The sequence below is a fragment of the Haliaeetus leucocephalus genome, unplaced genomic scaffold (genome assembly GCF_000737465.1).
Source record: "Haliaeetus leucocephalus isolate CR32 unplaced genomic scaffold, Haliaeetus_leucocephalus-4.0 Scaffold295, whole genome shotgun sequence".
Lineage (NCBI taxonomy): Eukaryota > Metazoa > Chordata > Aves > Accipitriformes > Accipitridae > Haliaeetus > Haliaeetus leucocephalus.
The window spans coordinates 2,169,502-2,183,804 of record NW_010972731.1 but is presented as its reverse complement, the minus strand read 5'-3'; the positions used below and the strand labels follow the sequence as shown (position 1 = coordinate 2,183,804).

The window sequence follows — 14,303 nt, the reverse complement described above, 5'->3', positions numbered from 1 at the left end:
GAGACAGCTTTTTACCCTTCATTCTCAGAAAAGGAATCCCTGTTCTTGAAAAAAATGTTTGGAATATGGATGGGAACAATGGTAACTAAAAGTAAGTAAGCCATATGAATTATTCTACTCAAGCCTTAAACACAAATACCAGTAAGTTAATCATTAAAGGCAATATTAATGCTTGAAGGAATCATCTAATGAAACCCAGCTTTAGTATAAGGTAAAAAATGTATTTTCACTTGTATATCATTTACATTTTCTTTAAAATTACCATATACAGGATGTAGAAACATAGAAAGTTAAATGTTTGTTTTATGGCATTACTAGAGACAAATTCACATTCCACTTAAGAATCAGTGTACTTACTATAAATGAGGTTCACCTACTCTTGATCTTTATATATAAACATTTATATTTATTTTTTAAAAGTCTTGATTGCAAAAATAAGTAACACATTGAGTAAATTGCAATAAAAGAAACATTATTTACACATGAATTCCAGTAGGTTGATATTGTTGACTTGATAGGAATAACAATGAAACCCTGCTGAATGCCTTTAAGTGCTATTGTTTTCAAATTTGAAGACCGGCTAAAATTTTTTTACTCAAAATAAGAGTCATGATAAAAGCTCAAAATATCACCGACAATTAAAATAGGAAATGTTAATAAACAGAAATCGACTTATTCTGGTGAAATCAAGTCTAAACTGACTATGTGTCTCATAGTAGGCCTTCCATGGGGGCAGTTCCAGGGATGCTCAATCTCACCCATATGTGTGACCAGTTTTCTCATTTCCTGCACATTCAGCGCAGTTCCAATCATCACCTGCAAGTAAAAGCAAAAAACCCCAATTATTATTTTCTTCCTCCATAATGACAACCGACACAGATAAGAGCAGTACTTTGGCTACTAGAGCAAATACACCGTGCAAGGCATTAAAAGCACAAAGACCTACAAAATGAACAGAAGAGCAAACACGGGTAAGTATGTTCATAAGTGCACTAGTCTGCAACAAAATAAAAAACTACCAGATATTTTTCCCAAGTTACACCAGAAAAAACCACAAGGAACAAAACAAAGGATATTAGCTGTTGACACTCAATAGTAAATAAACTTCCCCTGCAATATATATAGATACAGCCACCTGTAATACAACAGAAAATACAGTATTTATTTGAAAACAAGCATCAAGTGCTGTACTTACAGACTTTCTGCAAGCTCGAGAAGCAAACATCTGTCTGACCCTGGAGGGCCTACACATGACTCCAGGGCAGTCACTTAACATGAAGATCAGCTCATCTATGTCTTGTGGACCAAAAGTCCAGTTTTTGCTTGTTGGCAGCGATATTAGTTTAACTCTTTGAGTTACAGGAGCTGAAAGATTTGTAGTAATTAATGAAAAAAGAGCATTACAGGAAATTACCACTTCTTGAGAGAAGAACTGAGAAACTACTTTGGTACATTAATAGGATGTAACCTGCATATATGCAAACGTTTAGTCTTTTGATGGATGTTATTAACTAACCATAGTGATAACTATGTCAGATATCCTTTCAACATTAACAAAAAAAATTGCCTGTAAACTTGAAAGCAGATAGACCTAATTTCTGACAAACCCTTCAATTTCAAAGAACAAATGGTTTATGAAGCTATTTTGAAATTATGTGATTACAAAATAATTAAGGATTTTTTGTTGGTACGAGATTGAGAATTAATAACATTTTACGCAAAAATTGGAGACTCTGGAATGAAGAATATGGAAAAAGTCTGTAGTGACTTCCCAAATAGCAAAGTGGTAACACACAGCACTTTCATTATTCTTGCTGTGTAAGGAAAACAGTAAGGACCTTGCAGGTTAGGCAATGCACTCAAGAGTACACAGCAAGTCAATGCTAAAGCTGTAAGGAAAACCAAAGAACATTATTTACCAATGGTATCTATTAATTAATAAAATTACTAGATTTATCATTTCGCTGCATCTAACCCTGCTGCGACCTGCAAGTGTACCAGTATAACACATCCAGAAAATACACATCCAGCCACATAGTCAAACAGTGACTCCAAAGAGTCTTCAGAAACTTCTATAGAAGGCTGGTGAGATACTCTACAATGTTCTGTTAAATAGTGCAAAGAGACCACAGAATCATAAGTCTTAAAAACCAAACAAACCACACACCATAATACATATTATTTTGAAGTTTCTGATAATCTACCCAAAGAGATTTTTACATAATAAATGAGATGAAACTGTTGAACTTCTTTTACTTCCAGTAATTCTGGCCCAAACTCACCATTTTCATCTATGACAAAATCAAACCCATTTTTTCTGAATATTTCCACATTTTCAATCAATACAGTTTCATTTACAGCTGTTAAATTGAGATTCTGAGGCCTGAAAGAGAGAGAAAAATATGGTATTGCATAGGCACATAGTGCAGACCACTTAAGTTTCAGAAGCAATGTAGAGATACTAATACAGAGCTCTCTATTAAAACATTTCACTTTGCTTTGTTAAAAAAAGAAAAACTCACTACTGAACACATTACTTCCAAGTTTACTCTGCACAGTTAAATCGGTTGGGCAGCACTCCCTGTTGCAACAGCAGTCTCCGATATCCTCACTGTATGACTGTGCTTCCAAAACTGTGGGTTGCCATGTAAGCCCACTGTGAAATCTGTTTGACCGCTGACTTACTGCATAACTATGACTGTATCTGTGGAATTTATTTTTCTTGTGAAGATTAACTCTTTGATACACAGGATATGAAACCAACTTTTGTCTTAGGTGTTTTGAATGTGTGAAATGCTACATAAGTATAATCATAGACATCCTTCTGAAACACTTAATGAAACTTACAAATTATTATTGTTAAAACACTGGAAATACTTACGCTATCAGCTTCTGACCTTGAAGAACAGTGTGTTGTTGTAACATCTCAAAGTTGTACTTCTCATCGGTAGCATGTTGGTCAATTATGAAAAGATCAGAATTCAACTTTGTTATTATAAACCCTAAATTGAACTGGCCAATGATTTCCATTTTTGCAAACATTTCTTTACTGTATATAGAAAATATAAACAGATTATAAATTACACCTCATCAGTTATCATGCTAGACTGTAAAACTTAAAAACATCTTTTTCTCCCTTGCAGAACACACTTTACATCAAAAATTTACATCTCATTTAAGCAGGATATGAACGTGAAAAAGTACAGTTATCTGCATCTGCCACTGACTGATGAGGTCATTTCTGGCAGAATACAATCCATCATTAAGACAGGACTCATTCAAGATTCTCCCATTTTAAATATAGCCACTGGTGATAATAAAATTAGAAATGGGCAGTATGGTGATAGTCCAACTGAATAACACTGAAGGCAGCATCCCAGTTTTGAAGTAAGGCAGCTAACATATTTGCCTTCTTTTCGGAATTAGAAGGCTTTCCTAACACTGTTTTTAATCCAAAATTAACAAGACATGCACTTTTATTGTCCGGTGACCACTTGAATGGAACTTATTTTCACAGCTATGTCCCACCAAATTCCAAATTCACATTAGGGAGAAATAGGAGTTATGGTGTCTTTTCAGAGCGTTCTCATCCATCATGAAATTTGGTGTTCCTCTGACTACACTGCAAATTACAAGTCTGAACCAAGCCAAATCTATGATGTCTGTGGCCTTTTTAGTGTCTTTTTCCATAGCCCATTTGCACTTAGTTCAAAAGGCTGCTCTGTCAGGTAAAATAACTTGTCAAATGGACATTTTAATGGCGTAAGTTAAATAAAAGATATATCCAAAACTAACCAGTAGATATAAGCCTCTTGCCCATCCCCCAAGACAGGTCTTATATTCTTCCCTAACTATTTTTATTAACTGATGAATACAATATGTTAAGAAGGTGAAAATACCTGATCTCTTTTCTTAATTCATCTTCTGCTACTTTATTTTCTCCAGGACTAATTTTTGCTTTAAATCTTCTGTAATTTTGTGTTTCTGTTCTTTTCTGTTGTTGCTGTATTACATTTTTTACCTTTTCTACCAAGACCTTCATTGAGAATTCAAGTGGCACAGTTTTCTTTTTAACTTCCACCAGTACATCAACACTTGGCATATAGTTCCCAGTATTCTTCACTTCAGGACATTTACCTGCCTTGAAGTCATCTGCTTCAGTTCTAAAGCTCCTGCTTTTAAAACATTTTAGTCTTGGGGAAGAACTATTGGCTTCTTGAGAAAACTTATTTTGATTAGTCCAGTCATTCACTTGATTTAACTTATGTTCAGCGCCCAAGACCTGAACATCACGTTCCAATGATTTCTCACTACATCCAACAGTTTTAAGACATTCATTTTGAAATTGGTCTTCTGAGCTACAGAATTCTTCTTCAGGAGGATTAATTACACTTTCTGTACTGACGCAGCTCCCAGCTTCTGGTGTACTACATGCGGCATCTGACTCAGAAGTGCTACAGAATCCAGAATCTGCATTATCTTCTAATTTTCTCAGATATCTGCGTGGAACTGACATCTTTGAGTCCATCTTATGACAGCTCTCAGACTCGTTACTCAAGACTGCCTTGTGAGTCTTTACAGTACTCAAAGTGGTATCAAGTGACATTTGTCTAGAGGAGCTGTGCTGCTGTTTTACCTTTTTAGGGCTTTGAAAATTACTCTCTGTCAGTTGATGGAGGGAGAACGACTCCCTTAATCTGGCAAGAGTCATTATTCTTTTTCCTTCACCACTTGGATTTTCAGTCTCAGAGTCAGGCAGCATTTCTACCTGAGGCTTTTCTGTCTCTTCAGGAAGTGTCTTCTTCAAGTTGCCTATTAAAACCAGAATAAAGAATATTTCAAGATTCTAAGTTAGCTGGAAACATTAAACGACATGCTTTGGTAAAGGGAATCAAAAGAGAGGTAGAAAAATAGCAAACTCCTCAAAGGAGCCCTTAAGCTTCAGACAAGCATTTACATCTTTAAAAAACTTAACAGTACTTCTGTGAATGAATTTGTAATTTCTTTTTAAACTGGAACAGCAATTAGTCCACTCAGCATGTTTATTTTTATTATTATAAAACTTTAATGACTGACAATGAAAAGTGAATTGCTCTTACACTTTAATGGTCACTATAAAAGGCCACTGACAAGGTGTTAAGGAGATGACAGAATAGATACTTGTAATGTATGCGATTTGTAGATAATTAGAGGACTTCAGCCTCACAGACTGTCAGTCCGACACATATTTTACTAAAGATGAATTTAAAATAACAGTAAGAATCAGGCTACAACTGATTCTATGTTAGTAAAAAAGGAAATTAGAAGTTCTGTTGAAAGCAATGAGGAGGGTAAAGTGGTGTTAACCCAGAAAAGCAAATTTGAAAGATTATACAGTCACAAGAGAATCAGCAATTTCTGTAGTTATCATAAAAGAATAAAAATTCAACAAACTTGTACTCAAATTTCAGATTTCATTTATGAGACCTTAATCATTCTTTCTCAAGGACATTTAAATAAAGGAAACAACAGATGTCTTCCAATATCTTGGGAGAAATCTTTTTCAAGCATTATCGATTAATTTTGTTTTAACTTTTTCCCCATAAAGTTGACTGTAAATCATGTTGTGCTGGCATGCATAATTTCCATAACACTTAGTAACTTAGGGTCCTCCTTTATTATATGATGTCAATAATCTTTCAATGTAAGCAATACATGAAAAATCTGCCCTGAAAGGTATATCAATTTGCAGCCAGGTATTTTCTTCCATTTCCTCTTTGAGTTCTTAAAAACACATTTTTCCATTTTCAATTCTCTACCATGTATCAAACAAAACTTTCACATTTTGTGTCCTACCTGCAACGTCCAAAAGTTTGTGATTGACATTCAGTTTGTTAACATCACTACCAAACATCTCCATCAGAGAAGTTTTTAAAATTGCTAATAAAAGCTTTTCCTCCTGAAGTAAAATTTGCCTTTTGTCTGGAGTTACATTGATGTCAACACACTCTAAAGAAAAAAGAAAAACAACCGCATTATAGGTGAAAAATAAATTAAAAAAATTCCACCCTTGGATCAAAGTTTTCTGCCCTTTCACCCTCCATTTTTATTTCACAGGACTAAAACCAAAGCTACAGTTAATATTCACAGTATGTCTGCAAATTAAACTTTCAACTGTCTCAACACTCCAGCAAATAAAACAGAAGCTAATTCTGTGCAATAACATGATACAAGTTTTCTTGTTTTTAAGCTAACCAAAAGAGAGCCTTTTTCTCATTACTTGAGGTAAGAAGTTACTTCTGAGTACAAAAAAACGTGGAGGGGAAAAAGGTGGAACCACAGCTAGACCCTATCTCTCCCTCACCAAATGTAGGTCAAAAAAAGGCCACAGTACAGGAAGTCATACAGATAAAAATTACAATATTCTCTAAATAAATACAATTTATTCCTCAATGAAGTTATCGCCTTTACTGAAGTTACTGAAAATTACTTGTAACTTACCAGAATCTACACAAATGTTAAGGACAACAAATGGATACTGGTGTTTATTGTATAAGTGATAAACTTCATTCACAAGTTTGACAACCTGCAGAGAAGGTGAAAAAACAATAAATGTCAATACCATTATCTTCTATTTCCCACCAGTATGTGTTATTCAACCCCCTTCAAAACAACTAATATACTAAATCATGTCTTGGATGATTGAGCTTTTCTTCACACAAACAGATATAACGAAGACAAAAACTTGAGACACAGGAAATTCCAGCATCAAGCCACAAATATACGCATCAGCTACTAATCCAGTGGTTTTCAGAGGACATTGAACAAGTCAGCACTGGTGACATTAGAAAAATAAAAACCTCACCTTTGCTGGATCACATGGACGTTGGTTGATAAAGAAAAACTGTCTGTCTGTTGTACTCCTCCCAACACCATGATCACAACGAGAAATGAAGCCTGTAATACTGTTTGTTAATAATAATATAACAGTAAGGTAAAATGGAGGAGCAAAGCAAAAATAATTTTTCTGACTCTGAGCATATTTAATGGAAGAGTATTTTATAAGGGGCTAAAAGAAACACTATTATACAGCATCAATAAATACATATATGTATTTCCTCTCCCAATTCCTTATCTGACAAAGGCTAGATGTTCAGTGCCAAAAAAGCATCAGACAATTGAAAAAGTAGCTCGCTCTGATTTCAGAAGAGGTGGCATTTGTAATTTTTCTGCTCTGAAGGCAGAAGAAGAGAGGTCAGTTGTGAACTGTCATTGGTCAGATATCGATGCATGTGTTTGCCAGTCTCGTGTAGTGAGAGATAAAAAAGTACGCTTTCTTAAAGTGAAGGGTTATTTATTTACACAAACTGATTCACATTCATCTTATATCATTTCTCAGTAACACTACTGAAGAAATACTGGTATAAACAATGGATACAATTAATCTGTCCAATTACTCAGAGCACTGACAAAGGTGACATTCAGGAGAAGATTACAGTAATATATAACTAACTAGGACAAGGAATAGTGGTTTTGCTTTTCCCACTCATCATAAATCAAGTGATGGTCTTTCCCAAACTGTATACTAATATCTACTATGCTGTTCTTAGTTATTTTTAATACAATTAACCACCACTTTTTTTTTTTTACATTTTGGGTTATGGTAAAATGCCACTGGCAACAGTGGTTTGTACTTTTCTAATTACCTGTAAAGATTTTGTGGCATGTCAGTAGTGTTGAGTCCATATTCTTCACAAACAGCTTCATTAGCAGGTAGCTGAACAAAAGGAAGGAGGCTCTGTAACTAAAAAAAAAGAGAGAAGGGAGTGAAACATTAAACTTGTATAGATTTTCTCCTTTTATTTTACTGTTGTTAGCCTTATAATCTGTTTGATAAAATGGTGGGTTTTTTCAAGTTTGCTGACCAAGTCAAATACTTAAAATACCCAAACGTACTAGAAGACAGTAGCACTGCTTACTGAGAAACAGAAACAATACCTTAATGAATGGCTGTTCTCATCCTTTGATACCACTACTTTTGCCTTAGTTATTTCACAGCCCCTTACTTTAAAATGTACACAGACAGAACAACAAAATGATTGACACAATTTGGACTCTCCAGCTACATACATATGATCTAATCAAGTTCTATGCAAAAACAAAAGGCAAAAAGAATAATATAAGTTTCTTTTGAAAGAAGAAGTTATTTGAATCACAAGCTGCCTAAGTACAGGTATGTTTATCACAAACATTTTCCCAGTCATGCCACTATTATTTTTCTGTCATTAGAGCATCTTCTACTGGTTTTACATTTAAGTATTTGATATTATATATGCAGGCTATAAACTAAAGATTCTATTCAGATATGCTGGTCTTGGCTGGGATGGAGTTAATTTTCTTCACAGTAGCTAGTATGGGGCTATGTTTTGGATTTGTGCTGAAAACAGTGTTGATAGCACAGGGATGTTTTAGTTACTGCTGAGCTGCGCTTATACAGAGCCAAGGCCTTTTCTGCTCCTCACCCCACCCCACCAGCGAGGAAACTGGGGGGGCACAAGCAGTTGGGAGTGGACACAGCTGGGACAGCTGACCCCAAATGACCAAAGGGAAATTCCAGACTGTATGATGTCATGCTCATCATATAAAGCTGGGGAAAGAAGGAGGAAGGGGAGGATGTTTGGAGTGATGGCATTTGTCTTCCCAAGTAACCGTTCGGTGCAATGGAGCCCTGCTTTCCTGGAGATGGCTGAACACCTGCCTGCCGATGGGAAGCGGCAAATGAATTCCTTGTTTTGCTTTGCTTGAGTGTGTGGCTTTTGCTTTACCTATTAAACTGTCTTTATCGCAGCCCATGAGTTTTCTCACTTTTATTCTTCCGATTCTCTCCTCCATCTCACTGTAAGGGAGGTGAGTGAGCGGCTGCATGGTGCTTATTTGCTAGCTGGGGTTAAACCACATCAGACAACACTGAATTTTCAGCTATGCTTGTTGCTATGTGGCAAGACAAAGTTACATCTTTCATCTAGTCTTTCAGCCACAGCATGAATGGCTTTGAAATCTCTATATGGGCACTGTGAAGGGAGGAAGTGCTTATCACAACTAGCAGCTGTCAACCACTCAATATTCCTGATGGTTGTAATATACGGTTGTAGGAAGGATGTTTTTACGCTTTTTTTGGTCTTTGCTTTCTTCTAGAGGATAACAACTATTTTTGTAGCTATTATTTAGAAAGCGTCACAGTCCATACCTCTACAAGGGCTGACTGCAATCCCATTAACGGTTAACCTTTAGGTTAACCAGAACACTAATGAAACTTAGTTTCACAGGAAGAGGTTGAAAAAGCTAGAAACACCTCAGTTTTCTGTTCCCCGATTAGACTTTCACAACACAACATTTTTATGATTTTTTTTTAAATTGCTTGTTCTTGTGACATATAGACCTTGGTGCCCATACTGTTTTTTGAAAGCACAAACCTCCAGAGGCTTGCTGGCATAACAGCTCATAAACTGGATTCAGAGAGATATTAAGCAGTAACCCTTTCTCCTAAATAATTTCTCTTCCTTCAAAACATGTCTAAGCAGATTTAGAAACTTCAGGGGAATCCGTGGAGGCTGAACTGTTTCTCCTTTTTCAACCTGTAGGTTGTGCTAGAAGCCAGCACATGCTCCATCCTCTTACGGTTTTTTAAGGTTTCCCATACCCCCTCTATTTATTAGATACTAAAAATCTCTCTATTCAGCTATATTATCTTTCTTTTCAATAACAAAAGTAATACCTGTTTTTGCCCAAACACTGCTCCAATATTTTCCTTTAAACTAGGACTTCCAGTAGTTGATACCACAGAGCTTTTTTTCCCTTGGCCAACTTGATTAGTGCAGTTAATCCGCACTCCTTTTGAAACAATACAGTATGCCTGCAATACCTGGACCATTTTTGCATATTCCTATTAAAGAAAAAAGAAAGTTCACATTTATATGAAATGTCTCTTTTTAAAACAAAAATTTATAAACAAAACATTCAATATTTGCAGGTAACACAAAAAGGGGGTGGTGGTAATATTTCTTTAAATCTTTACAAACTAAATAAAAAAAAAAAGAAAAATAGCATACTTAAAAACAAACTGCATGTTTACAAGATTGATATTTAGACATAACACAGCAGTCCCTGATTTTAAAATACACAACAGTGATCATGATATTGGTTCTTTTCAAAATCTGAAAATTTGAGAATGTACCTCTAAAACCAACTATTGCAAAACAGAAGAGGAAAGCATACAGGAAGACTGTTGTCTTATTTGATGAAGATATAAGACAGGCACAAAATAGTCTGACATAATCAATGTATTCTACAGAGAATGGAGTATCATTCAGCAGTGCATAAATTCTGGGGTATGACACTCCTTTGAAATAATAATTTCTGATCTAACCTACCTTTTTAATGTTTCTTTGAAATTCCTTATGCCGCACCGGCAAAGTATAAAATAACTGCTGTATGTTAACAGTTGTTCCTTGTTGTCGTGGAAAAGGAGTTTTTTGAGTAATTTTACCATTGTGATCAAATACCAAACGAGTCCCAACCTTTGCAGACTTATGACAGGTAAAAATGGTAACATCACTAATGGAGGGAAAGAGGCAACAGAATTACTTACAGCACTGCATTTTCTTATCCATTCCTCATGACCTAATCAGGCATAGAAACTACATCAATACTATTAATTTAATTAAAATTAACTCTTCACCACAAACAACTAAAAACATACCTGAAGAGTAGTGTAATATTTTCCTAGCTACAACGCAAACATTTTTATTTGTGTCCCTTTCATTCTTCTCCTATAAAATGCAATGTTAAAGTCTGGTTTTGTCGCACACTACATTCCTCATATTAATACCTAACAGCTGAATATTCCTGATGCACAGAACCGTGTACAAAAGCTGTGCCATTTCAAATGTATAGTTTGTCTGGGAGGAGTTTAAATACAGTTTTAACGAGTTACAGCCTAGCAAACACAGCACTTAGATATTATAGTGCTTCACGTCAGAGGATCAAACACTTATGCAAACAGACAGTTCCATCCTGCAAAGATTTGCATACTTAAGTAACGCTACATTTTATACATAAAAGGACAAATCAGACACTTAGAATCATAGAATAATTTCACATGCTTAGATTCATAGAATAAATTTGGATGGAAAGGACTCAGGAAGTCATGCAACCTACTGCTCAAAATTGACTTAACATTAAGGAACTAGAAGTTTCCAAAGCCTCATTTTATCAATAATGGTAAACTGAAAAGTCAGTTTCGGTTATTTTGGTGCATATAGTAACTTTCAACTAATAAGAAGTTTAATATTTATACCTTAATGCACACAGTGAACTCAGAGCTTCACCTCGAAACCCAAATGTTTCAACATGTATTAGATCAGAAAAATCTTGTATCTTTGATGTATAATGTTTCAGAGCTGGAAAAAGATATTTAAAATACATATTTCACTTTAAAGTGACACTGGTCTATGCAAGTAGATTTTTGCATGCGTATCAAGAAGCAAAAAAACTTCTGTACTATTCATTGTATTTTACATAGTTATTAGAGACAAAATAATTAAATACCTAATGTTTCCTTTCTCCTTTTCCTATAAGCAAGATCTCTTTAAAATCCTTAGATACAACCGTTAGTCCATACTTACACCCAAAATTCACACAGCATTATTGGTATACGCATTACAAGATGCCTTGGAGCAGTACACAGTAGCTGCCTCTGCTACTGATGTACCTGTCCCAGATTTCGCCCTGCAAGAAAATGACTGCAGTGCTGTGCTGTGCATGGTATATAGTGGACAGGTATAAGAGCCTATTCCACTACAACCACAGCTGAGGAGGACTCAATCTACACAATCAGTGCAGCACTAGTCACCAGGTAACTGAGTTAGGAGCAGCACTCCTGAACTTTCACTGTCCTGCAACAGTACGAGAAAGAGTTTCTGATGTAACATATACACATACTGTGAACACACAAAGTTACTGAGTAATAACCTACGGTGAAAGCGATCCCTACTCATTGTATGGAAAAAAAAAAGAAGCGGGTATTTCTGTTGCAGTGGCTAGTTACATTTATCATACAGTACTGTTTCTGCTCTCATTTGTGCAATTTAAAATTAGCAAATGGAAAATCTGACAGTCGGGCATGCAATGGCAGTTCACTTTCAGCAAATATTCAAGGTTATAATTCACCTCTCAAAAGCAGTCACTTTCACAAAGCTTGACTCCTTCAACAATGACTGATGACTCAACACGAATGAGTCTAAATGAACATTTATAGGAGTTTCTCTTCTATAATTATTTCTGTTCTTTGTTGCACTTAAATAAGCAGTCAAATCAAAGACTACTGCTGAGCTACAAAAACTATAACCACAATAGCACTACAGAAGTCCAGTGTAGTTTTGCCCAAGTCTTGCAGGTCATGCATTATGTAAAAGATAAGTATCTGATAGAAATTATTAACTTTGGAAATTTGTTAAAAAAACCAAACAAGTAGCTTTCTCACTGAAAATATGCTTTCAAAATGTCCAAATATAAATCATGAAATAGGTTCAACTTACTCAAGCCTTCAAAGTTTTCCTCTTCCACTCCATCTCCATTATCTGAAACCTCTATCAGTTCTGCTCCATGATCTTTAAGTTTTATATCTACAAAATTGAGTAATAAAGCCTTTTAATTCTGTACATTCATACACAGCATTCAGCATTTATTTTGTCCTACAAAGTAACTTTACCAGATAACAGTTTCCTATGTAAAGTTTGAACAACAAAAAAATCCTCATAGCTGTCAAAAGCTCGGGCAATCTAACGCAAGCCAGTCTGTACTTGCAGATAGTTGATCTTCATTGCACTTTTGCCTGAACAGTTATAAGAGCTATCATCCTGGCAACTCTGGAAACTGCAACCCTGCCTTGAGCCTCTGCTAGCTTGAGGCCACTGGCTAGCAGAGCCTAATCACCACTGCTGTATAGGCCACGTACCTTATTTAGTGGCAAAAAGGGCTACAAATAAAGTAACCGACAAAATCACGTGCTTCTAGGAGCTCAGCTGGAGCCTGTCAATCAAAATGCTTTATTTATCCGAGATGTAAAATCACTGCAAAGATGCTCGACCGAAATAGAAAGTATTTGCACAGATTTGTTAAAATGCACTCTGTTCTAACAGAGGAAATAGAAGTACTTTAGAAGTCTATGAAATTTTACGACGTTACGATGAGAAGGTTACCGATGTTGGTAGCTCCAGCATCCAGGCTGTTTTCCACCAACTCTTTCACGGCAGTACCAAGATTCAGCACAACCTGTCCGGAACAGATCCGATGAACGGACTTACGGTCGATGGGCTTGATGGCTTTGGCAGGCTGCAGGCTTGAAAGAGAGGAGGGAAAAGAAAAAACATGGTAGCGCAAAGCGGGCGGTCAAGGCTCGCCGCGCCTCGCTCGTCCGTTCCTCTCAAGCGAGGGCAACCGGCACCCACGGCCGAGGCGAGGGGGGAAAACACCGATACCCCGGGGCGGCCGCATCCAATTGCGGAGCGTCCGAGAAGCCCCACAGGCCTCCCCGAGCAAGCCGGGAGGGGAGGCGGGAACCGAGAAGCCGGCGGCGACGGAGGAGGCCGCGACCGCGCCAGCGGCCAGGGCACGGCCCACCGCGGGGGAGCGAGGCCCCGAGCCTCCCGTGAGGAGAGGCGGCCTGGGAGGGGAGGGGAGGGAAGACGGGAGAAGAGGGGTGCGACCCGCAGCGCCGCGGGCCGGGCCGCGCCCCGCTCCAGCCCGCCGCAGGGCAGGCGCTCACCCGGGCGCCGCCGCCTCCATCGGGACCCAGCGGGCCGGGCCGTCCTCGCCTCAGGATCCCCGCCCCGCAGGCTCCGCCCCCGCTCAGTCATTGGCCGCTGGAGAAAAGAGCCCGCCAGTGTCAAACAAAATCCCGACTCCCTTGGCACCAACTGGTCAATGGGGCCACCCAGTCAGAACCGGCAGCTGCACCTTTTGCCCTATGGAGACTCGCTTAACGCTTGGCCAATAGAAAGAAGCCAAGGAGGCGGTGCGGCAGCCACCAGCGCGCATTGGGTCGCGGGTGAGTCAATAAGACGCCGTGCTCCCGTCTGGCCCAATGGGCGCAGCGGGCGGGCGGGCCCGCCGGCGGGCCGGAAGCGGGTGCGCGGTGCGGGCGGCTGCCGCCATGCCCATGTACAAGGTGAGGCCCTTCCACAGGGTCGGCGGGGAGGTGCTGGCGGAGCAGCTGCCCTCCTGCATGTACCGCCTGCCCAACCTCCACCGCCTCCCCTCGACCG

The 14,303-nt window shown here is 38.0% G+C and overlaps 2 protein-coding genes across 3 annotated transcripts in view; one reads left to right on the top strand and one right to left on the bottom strand.

Annotated features, from left to right (window-relative positions):
• Window positions 1-385: 385 nt before the first annotated feature.
• On the bottom strand, window positions 386-13,895 carry PMS2 (PMS2 postmeiotic segregation increased 2 (S. cerevisiae)). The gene is given in 17 exon segments (XM_010570579.1): window positions 386-816; window positions 1,196-1,365; window positions 2,283-2,383; window positions 2,882-2,979; window positions 2,981-3,024; window positions 3,027-3,049; window positions 3,900-4,812; window positions 5,836-5,988; window positions 6,481-6,565; window positions 6,845-6,944; window positions 7,686-7,783; window positions 9,755-9,922; window positions 10,410-10,593; window positions 11,336-11,438; window positions 12,576-12,662; window positions 13,239-13,378; window positions 13,567-13,895. Coding segments are annotated over 17 exon segments (2,940 nt in total). The 3' UTR covers window positions 386-672.
• A 266-nt stretch (window positions 13,896-14,161) lies between these two features.
• The window catches only part of AIMP2 (aminoacyl tRNA synthetase complex-interacting multifunctional protein 2), a 4,293-nt gene continuing 4,151 nt past the window's right edge, over window positions 14,162-14,303 (top strand). Inside the window, exon 1 of one of the 2 annotated variants that reach the window (XM_010570222.1) lies at window positions 14,162-14,303. This exon is cut by the window's right edge and continues 17 nt beyond it. In XM_010570222.1, the coding sequence (XP_010568524.1) occupies window positions 14,192-14,303 (112 nt within the window). In that variant the 5' untranslated portion in view covers window positions 14,162-14,191. The other variant, XM_010570221.1, reaches the window with a different exon arrangement.